The following is a 21,147-nucleotide window of genomic DNA, read 5'->3' on the forward strand; positions in this document are numbered from 1 at the left end:
GAAAGGGTTTTCCAGCCTCAACAATTTGGGAATGATCTCACCGGGAATGAGGGGAAAAGGCCTCCAGCCATTCCAGGGAAATTTTATGGAATACTGGGAATAATTCCTGCCTGGAAAGGGTTTCCCAACCTCAACAATTTGGGAATGATCTCACCGGGAATGAGGGGAAAAGGTCTCCGGCCATGCCAGGAGAGGTTTATGGAATATTGGGAATAATTCCTGCCTGGAAAGGGTTTTCCAGCCTCAACAATTTGGGAATGATCTCACCGGGAATGAGAGGAAAAGGCCTCCAGCCATTCCAGGGGAATTTTATGGAATATTGGGAATAATTCCTGCCTGGAAAGGGTTTCCCAACCTCAACAATTTGGGAATGATCCCACCGGGAATGAGAGGAAAAGGCCTCCAGCCATTCCAGGGGAATTTTATGGAATACTGGGAATAATTCCTGCCTGGAAAGGGTTTCCCAACCTCAACAATTTGGGAATGATCTCGCCGGGAATGAGAGGAAAAGGCCTCCAGCCATTCCAGGGGAATTTTATGGAATACTGGGAATAATTCCTGCCTGGAAAGGGTTTCCCAACCTCAACAATTTGGGAATGATCCCACCGGGAATGAGGGATGGGATGGAGGAAAAGACCTCCAGCCATTCCAGGGAAATTTTATGGGATACTGGGAATAATTCCTGCCTGGAAAGGGTTTTCCAGGCTCAACAATTTGGGAATGATCTCACCGGGAATGAGAGGAAAAGGCCTCCAGCCATTCCAGGGGAATTTTATGGAATTTTGGGAATAATTCCTGCCTGGAAAGGGTTTTCCAGCCCAGGGCTGGGGCAGAATTCCCGTTCCGGGATGGATTTGGGAGGACACGGATCTCTGTCAGGACTGGAAATTCTGGGAACGTTTGGATTCTCTCCGAGAACTTTTCCACCCTCAACAATTCGGGAATGGTCTCACCGGGAATGAGGAATGGGATGAGAGGAAAAGGCCTCCAGCCATTCCATGGGAATTTTATGGAATATTGGGAATAATTCCTGCCTGGAAAGGGTTTCCCAACCTCAACAATTTGGGAATGATCTCACCAGGAATGAGGGGAAAAGGCCTCCAGCCATTCCAGGGAAATTTTATGGAATATTGGGAATAATTCCTGCCTGGAAAGGGTTTCCCAACCTCAACAATTTGGGAATGATCTCACCAGGAATGAGGGGAAAAGGCCTCCGGCCATTCCAGGGAAATTTTATGGAATATTGGGAATAATTCCTGCCTGGAAAGTGTTTTCCAGCCCAGGGCTGGGGCAGAATTCCCATTCCCGGATGGATTTGGGAGGACACGGATCCGTGTCAGGACTGGAAATTCTGGGAACGCTTGGATTCTCTCCGAGAACTTTTCCACCGTCAACAATTCCACAATTCCAGGAGCAACACCCTCGCTCCTCCCATTCCCGCTTTTCCCCCCGCGTCCACCCCTCTGATCCTGGTGGGGTGAAAAAACCAAAAATCTCCGTTCGGGAAAAGAAGAATTCCCGGATCCATCCCTCACCTTGTAGTAGACGCCGTTGAGGTTGGAGAAGAAGCACTGGTGGTACCACCAGCCTCCGTGGGAAATCTCGGCGCAGATATTCCCGGAATCCGGAGTGCTGAAGCTCCTCTTGTCGTGGTACCAGGCGAAGGAATCCTCCACCGTGCCGCTGAACCCGTCCACGTGCAGCCGGTAGAAGTTCTCCTCGTCCTCGATGCTGCCGGGAATGGGAAAAAAAAAAAAATTTGGGAATGTTTTCCTCGGGATTTTTTGTTTTCCGGCCGGGATGGCGGCGTTGTTGAGGCGGAGCTGCTCCGGTTGGTAAATGGGATTTGTCGCCTCGGGAAGTGAGGGATGAGGGGGTTTCTTCATTTCTGTGGGATGGGAATTTGGGAATTTCGGGATGGAATGGGCGGGGCAAATCCGGGAAACCGCGACGAAGGAGGTAAATATTTTGGGATGTGGCTCCAAAGGGGAAGGGATAGGATCCAGGGAATTCTTGGAGCTGCTTCCCGATTCCCAAGGGGCTCCGGGAGAGCTGGAATTTGGGGAAGGGCTGGAGGGGCAGGAGCCAGGGAATGGAATTCCCAGTGGGAAAGGGGAGCTTGGGATTTTGGGATCTTGGGCAGGAATTACCGGCTGGGCTGGAATTCCCAGAGAATCCCTGGGAGTGCCCAAGGAAAATTTGGATGGGCTTGGAGCAACCTGGGATCGTGGGAAGTGTCCCTGGGATGGGATTGAAGCTCCATGGATCCCATCCCAAACCATCCCGGGATTCCGGGATCAAGGACATTCGGAATCCATTCAGGGGGATTTTTATGGAATTTGGGGATGGAAAAGGGAAGGGACACACTTCCTGGAGTCCCGAATTCCCAGTGAAGCCCCTGGATCCCGAAATTCCTTCTCCAGGAGGAATCGGGATGGGGATGGATCCAATGCCAGGCTGGGAGAGCCGGGAATGTTCCCCTGGATCAGGGAAGGATCCAGGGAATCCTTGGAGCCTTTTCCAGAGGGAAAGGAGAGCTGGAATTTGGGGAAGGGCTGGAGGGGCAGGAGCCAGGGAATGGAATTCCCAGTGGGAAAGGGGAGCTTGGGATTTTGGGATCTGGGGAAGGAATTCCCGGCTGGGCTGGAATTCCCAGAGAATCCCTGGGAGTGTCCAAGGGAGGATTTGGATCACCCCGGGATCGTGGGAAGTGTCCCTGGGATGGGATTGAAGCTCCATGGATCCCACCCAAACAATTCCAGGATTCTGGGATCGAGGACACTCAGGATCCATCTCGAGGGATTTTTATGGAATTCGGGGATGGAAAAGGGAAGGGAGACCCTTCTTGGAGTCCCGAATTCCCAGTGAATCCCCTGGATCCCAAAATTCCTTCTCCAGGAAGAATCAGGATGGGGATGGATCCAATGCCAGGCTGGGACAGCCGGGAATGTTCCCCTGGATCGGGGAAGGATCCAGGGAATCCTTGGAGCCTTTTCCAGAGGGAAAGGAGAGCTGGAATTTGGGGAAGGGCTGGAGGGGCAGGAGCCAGGGAATGGAATTCCCAGTGGGAAAGGGCAGCTTGGGAGTTTGGGATCTTGGGAAGGAATTCCCGGCTGGGCTGGAATTCCCAGAGAATCCCTGGGAGTGCCCAAGGAAAAGTTGGAGCCTCTTGGGATAATGGAAGGTGCCCATGGAATGGGATGATGTTGGAAATGTCTCTTCCCACCCAAAGCGTTCCGGGATTTTAGGAGCTGCGAGCCTTTCCAGGGGAAACAGGGAATGGGATCCTCTGGGACAATCCAGACCCTCCGGAATAATCCGGGATGTGGCTGACTCGGCTGGAAGAATAAAACACGGGAAGAGGGGAAAGGCTGGAGATTCCAAAGGATACCAGGAAAAAAAGGAGCCGAGAGGCCAAAAATCCAAACCAGGAAAAATCAGGAGCCCCTTCGCGGAATTTTGGGGCAAATTCCTCAAAATCTTTGGATTTTGGGCACGGAGCTCAATACTTGGGGCTGAAAAAACAGGGAGAAGCCAGGGATTATCCATGGATTCCGACACCTCCTTTTCCCCACGGATTTGGAATTTGGACACGGATGGACGATGCCGCACATTCCCTAAATCACATCCGGCTTTAAACCTGGGGATGAAATCCGGGTGGGAAGGGAAGGAGAGACCGGCATGGACCTGGAATTCTCCCTGGGCGGAATTCCCGTCGCGTGAGGGTCTCCCGAGGGTTTTGAAATCCCGGGAATTCCGGCAGGTTTTCACCTGAAGACCTGGTAGAAGGCGTGTTTGTGTTTGTTATTCCAGTCCTCCAGGTCGATCCGTAGGGAATAATCGCCTCGGCTCGTCATCCGGTGGATGAGGTCGTTGCCGAGCCAGAATTCCCCGTTGAGGTCCCCGAATCCTTCCTTGTACTCGTTCCAGGTGCGGTTGAAATCCACGGATCCGTCCTGGCGCCGCTGGATGACGGTCCAGCCACCGCCTGCCGGGAAAGGACGGGAAGCGGGGAAAATCCGGGGAAAATCCGGAGAGTGCCGGACACAATCCGCCGGGAAAAAGCGGAATTCGGATCCCTGGAATTGGCCAGGGGAGCTGGAGAGGGATTCGGGAGAAAATCATGGAGGGCCGGGAGCCAGGGAATGGAATTCCCAGTGGGAAAGGGGAGCTTGGGAGTTTGGGATCTTGGGCAGGAATTCCCGGCTGGGCTGGAATTCCCAGAAAATCCCTGGGAGTGTCCCAGGAAAAGTTGGAGCACCCTGGGATTGGGGTTGGAATGGGAGGGGGTTGAGGGTCCATGGATCCCATCCCAAACCGTTCCGGGATTCTGGGATCCAGGACGCTCAGGATCCATCCCGAGGGATTTTTATGGAATTCGGGGATGGAAAAGGGAAGGGACACACTTCCTGGAGTCCCGAATTCCCAGTGGAACCCCTGGATCCCGAAATTCCTTCTCCAGGAGGAATCGGGATGGGGATGGATCCAATGCCAGGCTGGGAGAGCCGGGAATGGAGGGAATTCCTTAGAAAGGGCAGCTTGGGATTTTGGGATCTTAGGAAGGAATTCCCGGCTGGGCTGGAATTCCCAGAGAATCCCTGGATCCCTGGAAGTATCATAGGAAAGGTTGGATCATCCCGAGGTCATGGGATTGGAGATCCACGGATCCCATCCCAAACGGGGATTCTGGGATCGAGGACACTCAGGATCCATCCCAAAGGATTTTTATGGAATTTGGGGGTGGAAAAGGGAAGAGAGACCCTCCCTGGAGTCCCGAATTCCAGGTGAAGTCCCTGGATCCCGAAATTCCTTCTCCAGGAGGAATCAGGAGGGGGATGGATCCAATCCAGCAGAGCTGGAGAGGATTTTGGGAAAAGGGCCTGGAACAGCAGGACAGGGAACGGCTCCCGCTGACAGAGGGGCGGGATTTCGGGATTTGGGGATCTTGGGAAGGAATTCCCGGCTGAGCTGGAATTCCCAGAGAATCCCTGGGAATGTCCAAGGAATGGCTGCAGCACCCTGGGGTGGTGGGAGGTGTTGGAATGGGAATGGGCTGGGATTTAAGGTCTTTTCCCACCCAAAAAAATTGCAGGATTTGGGATTTTGGGATCTTGGGAAGGAATTCCCGGCTGAGCTGGAATTCCCAGAGAATCCCTGGGAATGTCCAAGGAATGGCTGCAGCACCCTGGGGTGGTGGGAGGTGTTGGAATGGGAATGGGCTGGGATTTAAGGTCTTTTCCCACCCGAAAAATTGCAGGATTTGGGATTTTGGGATCTTGGGATGGAATTCCCGGCTGAGCTGGAATTCCCAGAGAATCCCTGGGAATGTCCAAGGAATGGCTGGAGCACCCTGGGATCTGAGAGGTGTTGGAATGGGAATGGGCTGGGATTTAAGGTCTTTTCCCACCCAAAAAAATTGCAGGATTTGGGATTTTGGGATCTTGGGAAGGAATTCCCAGCTGGGCTGGAATTCCCAGAGAATCCCTGGGAATGTCCAAGGAATGGCTGGAGCACCCTGGGGTGGTGGGAGGTGTTGGAATGGAAACGGGCTGGGATTTCAGGAAAAAATTCCCGGATTTGGGATTCCCTACACCTGCTTGGACTGGGACGAAAGGCACCAAACTCCGCGACATCCCAAAATTCCCGTCGCGGTTGGGAATTCCCGACCTTCCGTGTCCATCTCGCAGAGGACCTCGACGGGAATCGCGTGGGCGGAGGGCAGGACGCTGTAAATCCCGGATCTCCGGAGCCCCTCGGAGTAGAGGGAAGCGCAGTCCACGGGACAATTCCGGCCCTGCTGGATTTCTGGGAATGCGGAGCGGGGAGAGAGGCGCCGTCACGGCTTCTCCCGGAAAACGGGGAAAAACGGGATAAAAGGATTTCCCGGGATGGGGAGGTTATGGGAGGGTTGTGGGAAGAGCTTAAAGGGGATGATTCCAGGGAAAAGCAGGAATTGTTCTGGGGAAAATGGAAATTGTTCCGGGGAAAATCGGAAATTATTCCGGGGAAAATCGGAAATTATTCCAGGGAAAATCGGAAATTATTCCGGGGAAAATCGGAAATTATTCCAGGGAAAGGCAGGAATTGTTCCGGGGAAAATCGGAAATTATTCCGGGGAAAAACGGAAATTATTCCAGGGAAAATCGGAAATTATTCTGGGGAAAATCGGAAATTATTCCAGGGAAAAGCAGGAATTGTTCCGGGAAAGATCGGAAATTATTCCGGGGAAAAACGGAAATTATTCCAGGGAAAATCGGAAATTATTCTGGGGAAAATCGGAAATTATTCCAGGGAAAAGCAGGAATTGTTCCGGAGAAAACAGAAATTATTCCAGGGAAAATCGGAAATTATTCTGGGGAAAAATGGAAATTATTCCAGGGAAAGCAGGAATTTTTCCCGGGAAAAACGGAAATTATTCCGGGGAAAATCGGAAATTATTCTGGGGAAAAGCAGGAATTGTTCCAGGGAAAATCAGAAATTATTCCGGGGAAAAATGGAAATTGTTCCGGGGAAAAACGGAAATTATTCCAGGGAAAAGCAGGAATTGTTCCGGGGAAAATCGGAAATTATTCCAGGGAAAAGCAGGAATTATTCCGGGGAAAAACGGAAATTATTCCGGGGAAAAACGGAAATTATTCCGGGGAAAATCCAAAATTATTCTATGGGAAAAGCAGAAATTATTCCAGGGAAAATCACAAATTATTCTGGGGAAAATCACAAATTATTCCAGGGAAAAGCAGGAATTTTTTGCCGGTTTTTAACCGGAAAAAAAAGAATATTTCTGTGGTAAAACCTCCAAATTTTGGGGAATTTTTTGCCCATTTTTAACCAAAAAAAATTGAATATTTTTGGGGTAAAACCTCCAAATTTTCAGGAATTTTTTGCCCGTTTTTAACCAAAAAAAATTGAATATTTTTGGGGTAAAACCTCCACATTTTGGGGAATTATTTGTGGATTTTAAACTGAAAAAAATGACTATTTTTGCGGTAAAACCTCCAAATTTTGGGGAATTTTTTTGCATGTTTTTAACTGGAAAAAAGTGATTTTTTTGTGGTAAAACCTCCGAATTTTGGGAATTTTTTTGCAGGTTTTTAAACAAAAAATAAATGAATATTTTTGTGGTAAAACCTCCAAATTTTCAGGAATTTTTTGCCGGTTTTTAGCCGAAAAAAATTGAATATTTTTGGGATAAAACCTCCAAATTTTGGGGAATTTTTTGTGGGTTTTTAAGCAGAAAAAAAAGAATTTTTTGTGGTAAAACCTCCAAATTTTGGGGGATTTTTTGCGTGTTCTTAACCGCCAAATCCCGGGATTTTGGGTTCCCCACCTGGGTGCCGCGCCCGCGGCCGGAGCCGGGCGCCCTCGGCCGGGGCCGAGCCGTTCCGGACCCGGGCCTGGACGTCGACGAGCAGCGCGGCCGCCTCCTCCCGCTGCCCAAAAGATTAAAAATAAAGAAAACCGGGATTGGGAAGAGAATTCCCGTTGGAATTCCACCGGGAGATCCCGCCCGGCGAGATGTCCCACCCGCGTTGGGAATGTGGCGATTCTTTCCCGGCGCTTCCGTGGGAAGTCTCCCGCCGTCCCAAGGTGCTCCAGGATTTCCCTGGGAATTCCCGAGGATCCAGCGGAGGCCACGGTTTCTCTGGGAATTCCAGCCCAGCCGGGAATTCCTGCCCAAGATCCCAAAATCCCAAGCTCCCCTTTCCCACTGGGAATTCCATTCCCTGGCTCCTGCCCCTCCAGCCCTTCCCCAAATTCCAGCTCTCCTTTCCCTCTGGAAAAGGCTCCAAGGATTCCCTGGATCCTTCCCCGATCCAGGGGAACATTCCCGGCTCTCCCAGCCTGGCATTGGATCCATCGCCAGCCCAGCTCCTCTCGGAGAAGGAGTTTTGGGATCCAGGGGCTTCACTGGGAATTCAGGACTCCAGGAAGGGTCTCCCTTCGCTTTTCCATCCCCAAATCCCATAAAATCCCTTGGGATGGATCCTGAGTGTCCTTGATCCCAGAATTCCCAAGGTCTCCCAGTAGTCCAGCTTGCTCCAAGCCGCACCCAACCTTTCCTGGGACATTCCCAGGGATTCTCTGGGAATTCCAGCCCAGCCAGGAATTCCTTCCCCAGATCCCAAACTCCCAAGCTGCCCTTTCCCACTGGGAATTCCATTCCCTGGCTCCTGCCCCTCCAGCCCTTCCCCAAATTCCAGCTCTCCCGGAGCCCCTTGGGGATCGGGAAGCGGCTCCAAGGATTCCCGGGATCCTTCCCTGATCCAGGAGAACATTCCCGGCTCTGGCCTCGCTCCGTGCTCTCCTGACAATTCCAGCCCTAAAGGAACATTTACATCCCTTTCCCTCCTTTTTTTTTTCCAGGAAAACCCGGCTCTGATCCTGTGTAAAATCCAGGATGAAGCTGGCAGGAGATTCCCAGAAAGAATTATGCCTGGAATGCTCCTGATCCAAATTCCTGCCGAATTCCAGGAGCAGGAAACACCCATGGAATAAATTCCATGGACATTTTCACCTGGATCTCCAGGGCCTTGGGAATGGGATGGATCACCAGCCCTTCCAAAAATGGTGGAGGAGATTCCATGGATGAAACTCATGGATTTGGGATTGATTTTGAGGAGCTCATCCATGGAATGCAAGCTCTGATTCCAGGAGCTCCAACTCCTCATGGAATAAAAACCAAACCCAAACCCATGGACTCCCCTTTTCCCACCTGGACCTCCAGGGCTTTGGGAATGGGATGGATCTCCAGTCCTTAAAAAGGTGGAGGAGATTCCATGGATAAAGCTGAAGGATTTGGGATTGGCTTTGAGGAAATCCTCATTGGAATGCAAGCTCTGATTCCAGGAGCTCCAACTCCTCATGGATTAAAAACCAATCCAAACCCCACGGACTCCCCTTTTCCCACCTGGACCTCCAGGGCCTTGGGAATGGGATGGATCCACAACCCTTCCAAAAATGGAGGAGATTCCATGGATGAAACTCAAGGATTTGGGATTGATTTTGAGGAGTTCATCCATGGAATGCAAGCTCTGATTCCAGGAGCTTGAACTCCTCATGGAATAAAAACCAAACCAAACCCCACGGACTCCCCTTTTCCCACCTGGATCTCCAGGGCTTTGGGGATGGGATGGATCTGCATCCCTTCCAAAAATGGTGGAGGAGATTCCATGGATAAAACTCAAGGATTTGGGATTGGCTTTGAGGAAATCCTCCATGGAATGCGAGCTCTGATTCCAGGAGCTCCAACACTTCATGGAATAAAAACCAAACCCAAACCCATGGACTCCCCGTTCCCCACCTGGATCTCCAGGGCTTTGGGGATGGGATCGATCTGCATCCCTTCCAAAAATGGTGGAGGAGATTCCATGGATGAAACTCATGGATTTGGGATTAATTTTGAGGAAATCCTCCATGGAATGCGAGCTCCAATTCCAGGAGCTCAAACTCCTCATGGATTAAAAACCAATCCAAACCCCACGGACTCCCATTTTCCCACCTGGACCTCCAGGGCTTTGGGAATGGGATGGATCCACACCATTAAAAAGATGGAGGAGATTCCATGGATGAAACTCATGGATTTGGGATTGATTTTGAGGAGTTCATCCATGGAATGCGAGCTCCAATTCCAGGAGCTCCAACTCTTCATGGAATAAAACCAATCCAAACCCATGGACTCCCCGTTCCCCACCTGGACCTCCAGGGCTTTGGGAATGGGATGGATCTCCAGTCCTTAAAAAGGTGGAGGAGATTCCATGGATAAAGCTGAAGGATTTGGGATTGGCTTTGAGGAAATCCTCATTGGAATGCAAGCTCTGATTCCAGGAGCTCCAACTCCTCATGGATTAAAAACCAATCCAAACCCCACGGACTCCCATTTTCCCACCTGGATCTCCAGGGCCTTGGGAATAGGATTGATCCCCACCATTAAAAAGGTGGAGGAGATTCCATGGATGAAACTCAAGGATTTGGGATTGATTTTGAGGAGTTCATCCATGGAATGCAAGCTCCAATTCCAGGAGCTCAAACTCCTCATGGATTAAAAACCAATCCAAACCCCACGGACTCCCCATTTTCCCACCTGGATCTCCAGGGCTTTGGGAATGGGATGGATCCACAACCCTTCCAAAAATGGAGGAGATTCCATGGATAAAGCTGAAGGATTTGGGATTGATTTTGAGGAAATCCTCCATGGAATGTGATCTCCAACCCTGCCAAATTCCAGGAGTTGGGTCCCCATGGAATAAAAACAAATCCAAACCCCACGGACTCCCCTTTTCCCACCTGGATCTCCAGGGCCTTGGGAATGGGATGGATCCCCACCATTAAAAAGGTGGAGGAGATTCCATGGATGAAACTCATGGATTTGGGATTGATTTTGAGGAGTTCATCCATGGAATGCGAACTCCAATTCCAGGAGCTCCAACTCCTCATGGAATAAAAACCAATCCAAACCCCACGGACTCCACCTTCCCCACCTGGACCTCCAGGGCTTTGGGAATGGGATGGATCTCCAGTCCTTAAAAAGGTGGAGGAGATTCCATGGATAAAGCTGAAGGATTTGGGATTGGCTTTGAGGAAATCCTCATTGGAATGCAAGCTCTGATTCCAGGAGCTCCAACTCCTCATGGAATAAAAACCAATCCAAACCCCATGGACTCCCCTTTTCCCACCTGGATCTCCAGGGCTTTGGGGATGGGATGGATCTGCATCCCTTCCAAAAATGGTGGAGGAGATTCCATGGATGAAACTCAAGGATTTGGGATTGATTTTGAGGAGTTCATCCATGGAATGCGAACTCCAATTCCAGGAGCTCCAACTCCTCATGGAATAAAAACCAAACCCAAACCGCACGGACTCCCCTTTTCCCACCTGGACCTCCAGGGCTTTGGGGATGGGATGGATCTCCAGTCCTTAAAAAGGTGGAGGAGATTCCATGGATAAAGCTGAAGGATTTGGGATTGATTTTGAGGAGCTCATCCATGGAATGCGAGCTCCAATTCCAGGAGCTCAAACTCCTCATGGAATAAAAACCAATCCAAACCCACAGACTCCACATTTTCCCACCTGGACCTCCAGGGCTTTGGGAATGGGATGGATCCCCACCATTAAAAAGATGGAGGAGATTCCATGGATAAAGCTGAAGGATTTGGGATTGATTTTGAGGAAATCCTCCATGGAATGCGAGCTCTGATTCCAGGAGCTCCAACTCCTCATGGATTAAAACCCAATCCAAACCCACAGACTCCACATTTTCCCACCTGGATCTCCAGGGCTTTGGGAATGGGATGGATCCCCACCATTAAAAAGGTGGAGGAGATTCCATGGATGAAACTCATGGATTTGGGATTGATTTTGAGGAGTTCATCCATGGAATGCGAGCTCCAATTCAACTCCTCATGGATTAAAAACCAAACCAAACCCACGGACTCCCCATTTTCCCACCTGGACCTCCAGGGCCTTGAGGCGGTGCCGGTGGTTGCGCAGCTCCTCCTGGAGCTCGGCGATGGATTCCCGGAGCTCCAGGATCTGCTGCTTGCGCTCCTCGTTCTCGTGGAGCCAGAAGGAGACCTCGTCGGTGCAGCGGAAGAGGTCCGGGCAGCGCCGCTCGTCGCCGTGCGGCAGCGTGGCCACCACGCGGCACCGCCCGTCCGGCAGCACCTGGTTGCTGTATTCCCCGCAGCGGATCAATCCCGGCGATTCCCGGCCATCCTCGTGCTCCCGGAATTCCGCGGGAAGGGATTTCTCCAGCGACCGGCGGCTCAGCGCGGCCACCAGGAGGAGGGAGAGGAACCGCGCCTGGCCCGGGTGGAATTCCATGCGGGAACGGTCGCCCCGGCCGGGCGTCGACGCCGAATCCGCGCAGTCCCGGGAAACGCGGATTTACGGGATCGGCGCGTGCCGGTCCCGGGGGATTCCAAGCTGGGATCGGTTGGGATCTTCCGCTCTCTTCCGGATCCGTGGGATGCGATTCCTGCCCTCCGGAGCGGCTTGGTGGGTGTGGAAGTCGGGATGGGGTGAGGGAATTCTCGGGAATTTGGGAATTCCGGCTGCTCGGGAACGGGTGTGGGAAGGAGACGGCTCCCCCGTGTCCCGGCGTTCCGGCGTTTCCTGGGAATGGGAATCGGAGCAAGGAGATGGATGATGGAAAATTTCTTGGGAGCGGCAGGCAAAGGTGCTCCCAAAATTCCTGGATCCTTTCAGGCATTCCCAAGGATTCAGGGCATGGATTAAACCCCTCCCAGCATTCCTAATCCCATTCCAGCCATTCCCAGGAAAAAAAGACATGGCTTAGTTCCTTCCCAACATTCCCAATCCCATTCCAGCCATTCCCAAATATCCAGGAAATGGCTTAGTTCCCTCCCAACATTCCCAATCCTATTCCAGCCATTCCCAAATATCCAGGACATGGTTTAGATCCCTCCCAACATTCCCAATCCCATTCCAGCCATTCCCAACGATTCTGGGCATGGATTTGACCTGATCTTCCCCCTTAAAATTCCCCATCCAATTCCAGCCATTCCCAGAAAAAAAAAAAATACATGCATTAAATCTGCTCAAAATTCCCAATCCCATTCCAGCCATTCCCAAATATCCAGGACATGGCTTAGATCCCTCCCAACATTCCCAATCCCATTCCAGCCATTCCCAAATATCCAGGACATGGTTTAGATCCCTCCCAACATTCCCAATCCCATTCCAGCCATTCCCAAATATCCAGGAAATGGCTTAGTTCCCTCCCAACATTCCCAATCCCATTCCAGCCATTCCCAAATATCCAGGACATGGTTTAGTTCCCTCCCAACATTCCCAATCCTATTCCAGCCATTCCCAAATATCCAGGACATGGTTTAGATCCCTCCCAACATTCCCAATCCCATTCCAGCCATTCCCAACGATTCTGGGCATGGATTTGACCTGATCTTCCCCCTTAAAATTCCCCATCCAATTCCAGCCATTCCCAGAAAAAAAAAAAAATACATGCATTAAATCTGCTCAAAATTCCCAATCCCATTCCAGCCATTCCCAAATATCCAGGAAATGGCTTAGTTCCCTCCCAACATTCCCAATCCCATTCCAGCCATTCCCAAATATCCCAGAAATGGCTTAGATCCCTCCCAACATTCCCAATCCCATTCCAGCCATTCCCAAATATCCAGGACATGGTTTAGTTCCCTCCCAACATTCCCAATCCCATTCCAGCCATTCCCAAATATCCAGGACATGGATTATACCCCCCGCCCCCCGTCAAAATTCCCAATTTCATTCCAGCTATTCCCAGAAAAAATTACATGGATTAAATCTGCTGAGAATTCCCCATCCAGTTCCAGGCACTCCCAGGGATTCAGAATTCACGGATTAAACACCCCTCAACATTCCTAATCCCATTCCAGCCATTCCCAGGAAAAAAAAAATACATGGATTAAATATACTCAGAATTCCTCATCCAATTCCAGCCATTCCCAGGGATTCAGAATTCATGGATGAGACCCCCCCTCAAAATTCTCGATCCCATTCCAGCCATTCCCAAGGTTTTGGGACCCGGATTAAACCCCTCAAAAATTCCCGATCCCATTTCCAGAAATTCCCAGAGATTCAGAATTCATGGATGAGACCCCCTAAAAATTCCCAATCCCATTTCCAGACATTCCCAAGGTTTTGGGACCTGGATTAAACCCCTCAAAAATTCCCAATCCCATTTCCAGACATTCCCAAGGATTCAGGACCCAGATTAAACCCCTCAAAAATTCCCAGTCCCATCCCAGCCATTCCCAAGGATTCAGACACGGATTAAACCCCTCAAAAATTCCCAATCCCATTTCCAGACATTCCCAAGGATTCAGGACCCAGATTAAACCCCTCAAAAATTCCCGATCCCATCCCAGCCATTCCCAGAGATTCAGAATTCATGGATGAGACCCCTCAACAATTCCCAATCCCATCCCAGCCATTCCCAGAGATTCAGGATTCATGGATTAAACCCCTAAAAATTCCCAATCCCATTCCAGCCATTCCCAGAGATTCAGAATTCATGGATGAGATCCCCCCTAAAAATTCCCAATCCCATTCCAGCCATTCCCAAGGATTTAGGACCCAGATTAAACAACTCAAAAATTCCCAATCCCATCCCAGCCATTCCCAGAGATTCGGGACCTGGATTAAACCCCTCAAAAATTCCCAATCCATTTCCAGCCATTCCCAAGGATTCAGATACGGATTAAACCCCTCAAAAATTCCCAATCCCATTTCCAGCCATTCCCAAGGATTCAGAATTCATGGATTAAACCCCTCAAAAATTCCCAATCCCATTTCCAGAAATTCCCAGAGATTCAGAATTCATGGATGAGACACCCCTAAAAATTCCCAATCCCATTTCCAGACATTCCCAAGGATTCAGACACGGATTAAACCCCTCAAAAATTCCCAATCCGATCCCAGCCATTCCCAGAGATTCAGAATTCATGGATGAGATCCCCCCTAAAAATTCCCGATCCCATTCCAGCCATTCCCAAGGTTTTGGGACCCGGATTAAACCCCTCAAAAATTCCCAATCCCATTTCCAGAAATTCCCAGAGATTCAGAATTCATGGATGAGATCCTCCCTAAAAATTCCCAATCCCATTCCCAGCCATTCCCAAGGATTCAGAATTCATGGATGAGACCCCCCCTAAAAATTCCCAATCCATTTCCAGCCATTCCCAAGGATTCGGGACCCGGATTAAAACCCTCAAAAATTCCCAATCCCATTCCAGCCATTTCCAAGGATTCAGGACCTGGATTAAACCCCTCAAAAATTCCCAATCCATTTCCAGCCATTCCCAAGGATTCAGACACGGATTAAACCTCTCAAAAATTCCCAATCCCATTTCCAGAAATTCCCAGAGATTCAGAATTCATGGATGAGACACCCCCTAAAAATTCCCGATCCATTTCCAGCCATTCCCAGAGATTCAGAATTCATGGATTAAACCCCTCAAAAATTCCCGATCCCATCCCAGCCATTCCCAGAGATTCAGAATTCATGGATGAGACCCCCCCCTAAAAATTCCCGATCCATTTCCAGCCATTCCCAAGGATTCAGGACCTGGATTAAACCCCTCAAAAATTCCTGATCCCATTCCAGCCATTCCCAAGGATTCAGACACGGATTAAACCCCTCAAAAATTCCCAATCCCATTTCCAGAAATTCCCAGAGATTCAGAATTCATGGATGAGACACCCCCTAAAAATTCCCAATCCCATTCCAGCCATTCCCAAGGATTCAGAATTCATGGATGAGACACCCCTAAAAATTCCCAATCCCATCCCAGCCATTCCCAAGGATTCAGGACCCGGATTAAACCCCTCAAAAATTCCCAATCCCATTTCCAGACATTCCCAGAGATTCAGAATTCATGGATGAGACCCCTCTAAAAATTCCCAATCCCATCCCAGCCATTCCCAGAGATTCAAAATTCATGGATGAGACCCCTCTAAAAATTCCCAATCCCATCCCAGCCATTCCAAAGGATTCAGAATTCATGGATGAGACCCCCCCTCAAAATTCCCAATCCCATTCCCAGCCATTCCCAAGGTTTTGGGACCCAGATTAAACCCCTCAAAAATTCCCAATCCCATTTCCAGAAATTCCCAGAGATTCAGAATTCATGGATGAGACCCCTCTAAAAATTCCCGATCCATTTCCAGCCATTCCCAAGGATTTAGGACCCAGATTAAACCCCTCAAAAATTCCCAATCCCATTTCCAGAAATTCCCAGAGATTCAGAATTCATGGATGAGACACCCCTAAAAATTCCCAATCCCATTTCCAGACATTCCCAAGGATTCAGACACGGATTAAACCCCTCAAAAATTCCCAATCCGATCCCAGCCATTCCCAGAGATTCAGAATTCATGGATGAGATCCCCCCTAAAAATTCCCGATCCCATTCCAGCCATTCCCAAGGTTTTGGGACCCGGATTAAACCCCTCAAAAATTCCCAATCCCATTTCCAGAAATTCCCAGAGATTCAGAATTCATGGATGAGACCCCCCCTAAAAATTCCCAATCCCATTCCAGCCATTCCCAAGGATTCAGACACGGATTAAACCCCTCAAAAATTCCCAATCCCATTTCCAGCCATTCCCAGAGATTCAGAATTCATGGATGAGACCCCCCTCAAAATTCCCAATCCCATCCCAGCCATTCCCAAGGATTCACACCCGGATCACCCCCTCCGCCAACATTCCCTGCGCTTTATTCCCGATATTTCCCGGCACCAACCGCACGGATCGGGAACCCGAGGGTTGGGATTGGGCGATCCCATTGCTCCCAAAAAACCCATTCCCGGAATTCCCAACTCACCGCGGCCGCTCCGGGGAACGGCGAGCGCCGGATTGCGGCCGCGCCGACGGAATCCTGATTCCCGCTGATCCTCTCGCGGCTCTAAAAATAGCGCAGGAGGATCCCGATAATCCCCGGGATTATTCCGGAGCCTCCCAAATCCCAAAATCCCCAAAATCCCCAAAAAAATCCCCCAAAAATCCCCACCCCGGGATCAGCTTCCCGCCCTTCTCCCGGAGTTTTTAACGGGAAGGATCCGCCACTTCGGCGTCCGGGGTTTTTGTTTTCTCTTTAATTAATCGGGGTTAATTAGTCGTGATAATGGTGATTAGGCAGTTAATTCCGGAGCTAATTAGTTGCGATAATTAAAGATGGAAGTTATTCAGCCGCAGGAGTGGGATCTATTAATTAAATATGCTAATTATTCTCTAATAATGGGAATTTAAATCAGGAGAGGGATGCTAATTAAAGATGCAAATTATTCAGCCGCAGGAATGGGATCTATTAATTAAATATGCTAATTATTCTCTAATAATGGGAGGTGAAATCAGAAGAAGGATGCTAATTAAAGATGGAAATTATTCAGCCGCAGGAACGGGATCTATTAATTAAATATGCTAATTATTCTCTAATAATGGGAGGTGAAATCAGGGGAGGAATGCTAATTAAAGATGCAAATTATTCAACCACGGGAATTTGATATGTTAATTAGAGAGCAAATATAGTATTAATTAAAGAGAAAATATAATTTATTAATTATATTCTATTAGATATTAGCTATTCTATTAGATATGTTAATTAGAGAGCAAATTATTCAGCCACAGGAATGGGATATGTTAATTAGAGAGCAAATAAATGTTATTAATTATATTGATTATGTATTAGATATTCTATTAGATATATTAATTAGAGAGCAAATTATTCAGCCATGGGAATGGGATATATTAACAAAATATGCTAATTGTTCTCTAATTATGGGAGGTGAAATCAGGGGAGGGATGCTAATTAAAGATGGAAATTATTCAGCCATGGGAATGGGATATGTTAATTAAATACGCTAATTATTCTCTAATAATGGGAATTTAAATCAGGAGAGGGATGCTAATTAAAGATGGAAATTATTCAGCCACGGGAATGGGATATGTTAATTAGAGAACAAATCTAATATTATTTAGAGAGCAAATAGGTTTTATTAATTCTATTAATTAGATATTAGATATTCTATTACATTTATTAATTAAAGAGGAAACTATTCAGCCATGGAATGGGAGAGGTTAATTAGAGAGCAAATATAATATTAATGAGAGAGCAAATATATTTTATTATTTATATTAATTAGATATTAGACATATTAATTAGAGAGCAAATTATACAGCCATGGGAATGGGATATATTAACGAAATATGCTAATTGTTCTCTAATAATGGGAGGTGAAATCAGGAGAGGGATGCTAATTAATGATGCAAATTATTCAGCCATGGGAATTGGATACATTAATTAGAGAGCAAATATATTTTATTCATTAAAGAAAAAATATAATATATTAATTTTATTAATTACACATTAGATATTATATTAGATATGTTAATTAGAGAGTAAAGATATTTAATTAATTATATTAATTAGATATCAGATATTATATTAGATATATTAATTAGAGAGCAAATTATTCAGACATGGGAATGGGATGCATTAATTAGAGAGCAAATATATTTTATTAATGAAGAGAAAATATAATTTATTAATTATATTAATGAGGTATTAGGTATTAGATATATTAATTAGAGAGAAAATTATTCAGCCATGGTAATTGGATATGTTAATTAGAGAGCAAATATTTTTTATTAATTATATTAAATAGGTATTGGATATTATTTTAGCTATATTAATTAGAGAGCAAATTATTCAGCCACGGGAATGAGATATATTAATTAGAGAGCAAATATAATATTAATGAGAGAGCAAAGATATTTTATTAGTTATATTAATTAGATATTAGATATATTAATTAGAGAGCAAATTACTCATCCATGGGAATGGGATATGTTTATTAAATACGCTAATTGTTCTCTAATTAGGGGACGTGAAATCAGGGAAGATATGCTAATTAAATACACAAATTATTCAGCCATGGGAATGGGATATATTACCTAAATATGCTAATCATGCTCTAATAATTAGCATATTATCAGACGCTAATTATATTATATCCATTATAAAGAGAGGTGAAATATGAGAAGGGATGCTAATTAAATATGCAAATTAAAGTGGATTTTCCAGGAAATCCTGGAAAAAAGTCCCCAAAATCCCATTCCCAAATTCCTGATCCCAAAATCCCATTCCCAAATCCTGTCCCCAAAATCCCATTCCTAAATTCCTGTTCCCAAAATCCCATTCCCAAATTCCTGTCCCCAAAATCCCATTCCCAAATTCCTGTCCCCAAAATCCCATTCCCAAATTCCTGTCCAGAAATTCCTGTTCCCAAAATCCCATTCCCAAATTCCTGATCCCAAAATCCCATTCCCAAATTCCTGTTCCCAAAATCCCATTCCGAAATTCCTGTCCCCAAAATCCCATTCCCAAATTCCCGTCCTCAAATCCTATCCCCAATTCCTGACCCCAAAATCCCATTCCCAAATTCCTGTCCAGAAATTCCTGTCCCCAAATTCCTGACCCCAAAATCCCATTCCCAAATTCCTGTCCCCAAAATCCCATTCCCAAATTCCTGTCCAGAAATTCCTGTCCCCAAAATCCCATTCCTAAATTCCTGTCCCCAAAATCCCATTCCCAAATTCCTGTCCCCAAAATCCCATTCCCAAATTCCTGTTCCCAAAATCCCATTCCCAAATTCCTGTTCCCAAAATCCCATTCCCAAATTCCTGTCCCCAAAATCCCATTCCCAAATTCCTGTTCCCAAAATCCCATTCCGAAATTCCTGTCCCCAAAATCCCATTCCCAAATTCCTGTTCCCAAAATCCCATTCCCAAATTCCTGTTCCCAAAATCCCATTCCCAAATTCCTGTCCCCAAAATCCCATTCCCAAATTCCTGTCCCCAAATTCCTGTTCCCAAAATCCCATTCCCAAATTCCTGTCCAGAAATTCCTGTCCCCAAAATCCCATTCCCAAATTCCTGTCCCCAAAATCCCATTCCCAAATTCCTGTCCAGAAATTCCTGTTCCCAAATCCTGACCCCCAAATCTGGACTCCAATTTCGGCCTTAAAATCCAAATCCCAAAATCCTATCCCAAAATCCTGTCCCAAAAACCCCATTCCCAAATTCCTGTCCCCAAAATCCCATTTCCAAATTCCTGTCCCCAAATTCCTGTCCCCAAATTCCTGTCCCCAAATTCAGTCTTAAAATCCCAATTCCAAATCCCGTCCCCAAGATCCCATTCCCAAATTCCTGACCCCAAATCTTGACTCCAAATTCGGCTTTCAAATCTGAATCCCAAATTCCTGCTCCCAAATTCCTGTCCCCAGATTCCTGTCCCCAAATCCTGCCCCCAAATTCAGTCTTAAAATCCCAATTCCAAATCCCATCCCCAAGATCCCATTCCCAAATTCCTGTCCCTCAATGCTGACCCCAAATCCTGATCTCCCAAATCCTGACCCCCTGCAAATCGAGTCTTAAAATCCTGATCCCAAATCCTGTCCCCAAAATCCCATTCCCAAATTCCTGTCCTCAAATCCTATCCCCAAATCCTGTCCCCAAGATCCCATTCCCAAATTCCTGTCCCCAAAATCCAGTCCCCAAATCCTGTCCCCAAAATCCCATTCCCAAATTCCTGTCCCCCAGTCCTGTCCCCAAATCCTGTCCCCAAAATCCCATTCCCAAATTCCTGTCCCCAAAATCCCATTCCCAAATTCCTGTCCCCAAAATCCCATTCCCAAATCCTGTCTCCAAATCCCGTCCCCAATTCCCTGCGGGGACTCGCGATGGAGCCGCGGCCACCGGGGCGAGCTCGGGGCCGGGCCCGGTGCCAGACGCGGTCCCGGGGCGGATCCCGGGTGGTCCCGGGGTGGTCCCGGTGTGGAGCCCGAGGTGGTCCCGGGGTGGTCCCGGGGTGGTCCCGGTGCCAGACGCGGTCCCGGGGCGGTGCTCGGTGCTCGGTGCGCAGCCCGGGTGGTCCCGGGGTGGTCCCGGTGTGGAGCCCGAGGTGGTCCCGGGGTGGTCCCGGTGCCTGATGCGGTGCCGGTGCTGTCCCGATGTAGAGCCCGGTGCGGTCCCGGTTCCTGATGCGGTCCCGGTGCCCGAGGTGGTCCCGGTCCCAGTCCCGGTGCCGGTCCCGGTGCTGGTGCCGGTGCTGGTGCCGGTGCTGGTCCCAGTCCCGGTGCTGGTCCGGTGCCGGTGCCGGTCCCGGTGCCGCGCTCCGGATCTCGCTGCGGTCTCAGTCCCGGTGCTGGTCCCAGTCCCGGTGCTGGTCCCAGTCCCGGTGCTGGTCCCGGTCCCGGTGCTGGTCCCGGTGCTGGTCCCGGTGCCAGTGCCGGTGCCGGTGCCGCGCTCCGGAGCTCGCTGTGGTCTCAGTCCCGGTGCTGGTCCCGGTCCCGGTGCTGCTGCCGGTGCTGGTCCCGGTGCTGGTCCCAGTCCCGGTGCCGGCGCCGGTGCCGGTGCTGGTCCCGGTGCTGGTCCCGGTGTGGTCCCGGTGCCGGTGCCGGTGCTGGTCCCGGTCCCGGTGCTGGTCCCGGTGCCGGTGCCGGTGCCGGTGCCGGTGCCGCGCTCCGGATCTCGCTGCGGTCTCGGTGCCGGTGCGGAGCTTCCCCCGCTCCCAGCGCTGAATGATCCAGCAGCGGGGCCGCCCCTTCCTCCCTCCCGCCTCCTCCT

The 21,147-nt window shown here is 48.7% G+C and overlaps 1 protein-coding gene across 1 annotated transcript in view; it reads right to left on the reverse strand.

The window, feature by feature from the left end:
• LOC144245983 (microfibril-associated glycoprotein 4-like) overlaps nt 1-12,093 on the reverse strand; it is a 15,455-nt gene extending 3,362 nt beyond the window's left edge. Inside the window, exons 1-5 of the mRNA XM_077781780.1 lie at nt 11,446-12,093; nt 7,328-7,430; nt 5,668-5,805; nt 3,772-3,988; nt 1,536-1,731 (exon numbers count right to left, since the gene is read on the reverse strand). Of these exons, the coding sequence (XP_077637906.1) occupies nt 1,536-1,731; nt 3,772-3,988; nt 5,668-5,805; nt 7,328-7,430; nt 11,446-11,820 (1,029 nt within the window). The 5' untranslated portion in view covers nt 11,821-12,093. The remainder of the gene's footprint in view (nt 1-1,535; nt 1,732-3,771; nt 3,989-5,667; nt 5,806-7,327; nt 7,431-11,445) is intronic.
• Nucleotides 12,094-21,147: the final 9,054 nt, after the last annotated feature.

Source organism: Lonchura striata, chromosome 3, assembly GCF_046129695.1.
Source record: "Lonchura striata isolate bLonStr1 chromosome 3, bLonStr1.mat, whole genome shotgun sequence".
NCBI lineage: Eukaryota > Metazoa > Chordata > Aves > Passeriformes > Estrildidae > Lonchura > Lonchura striata.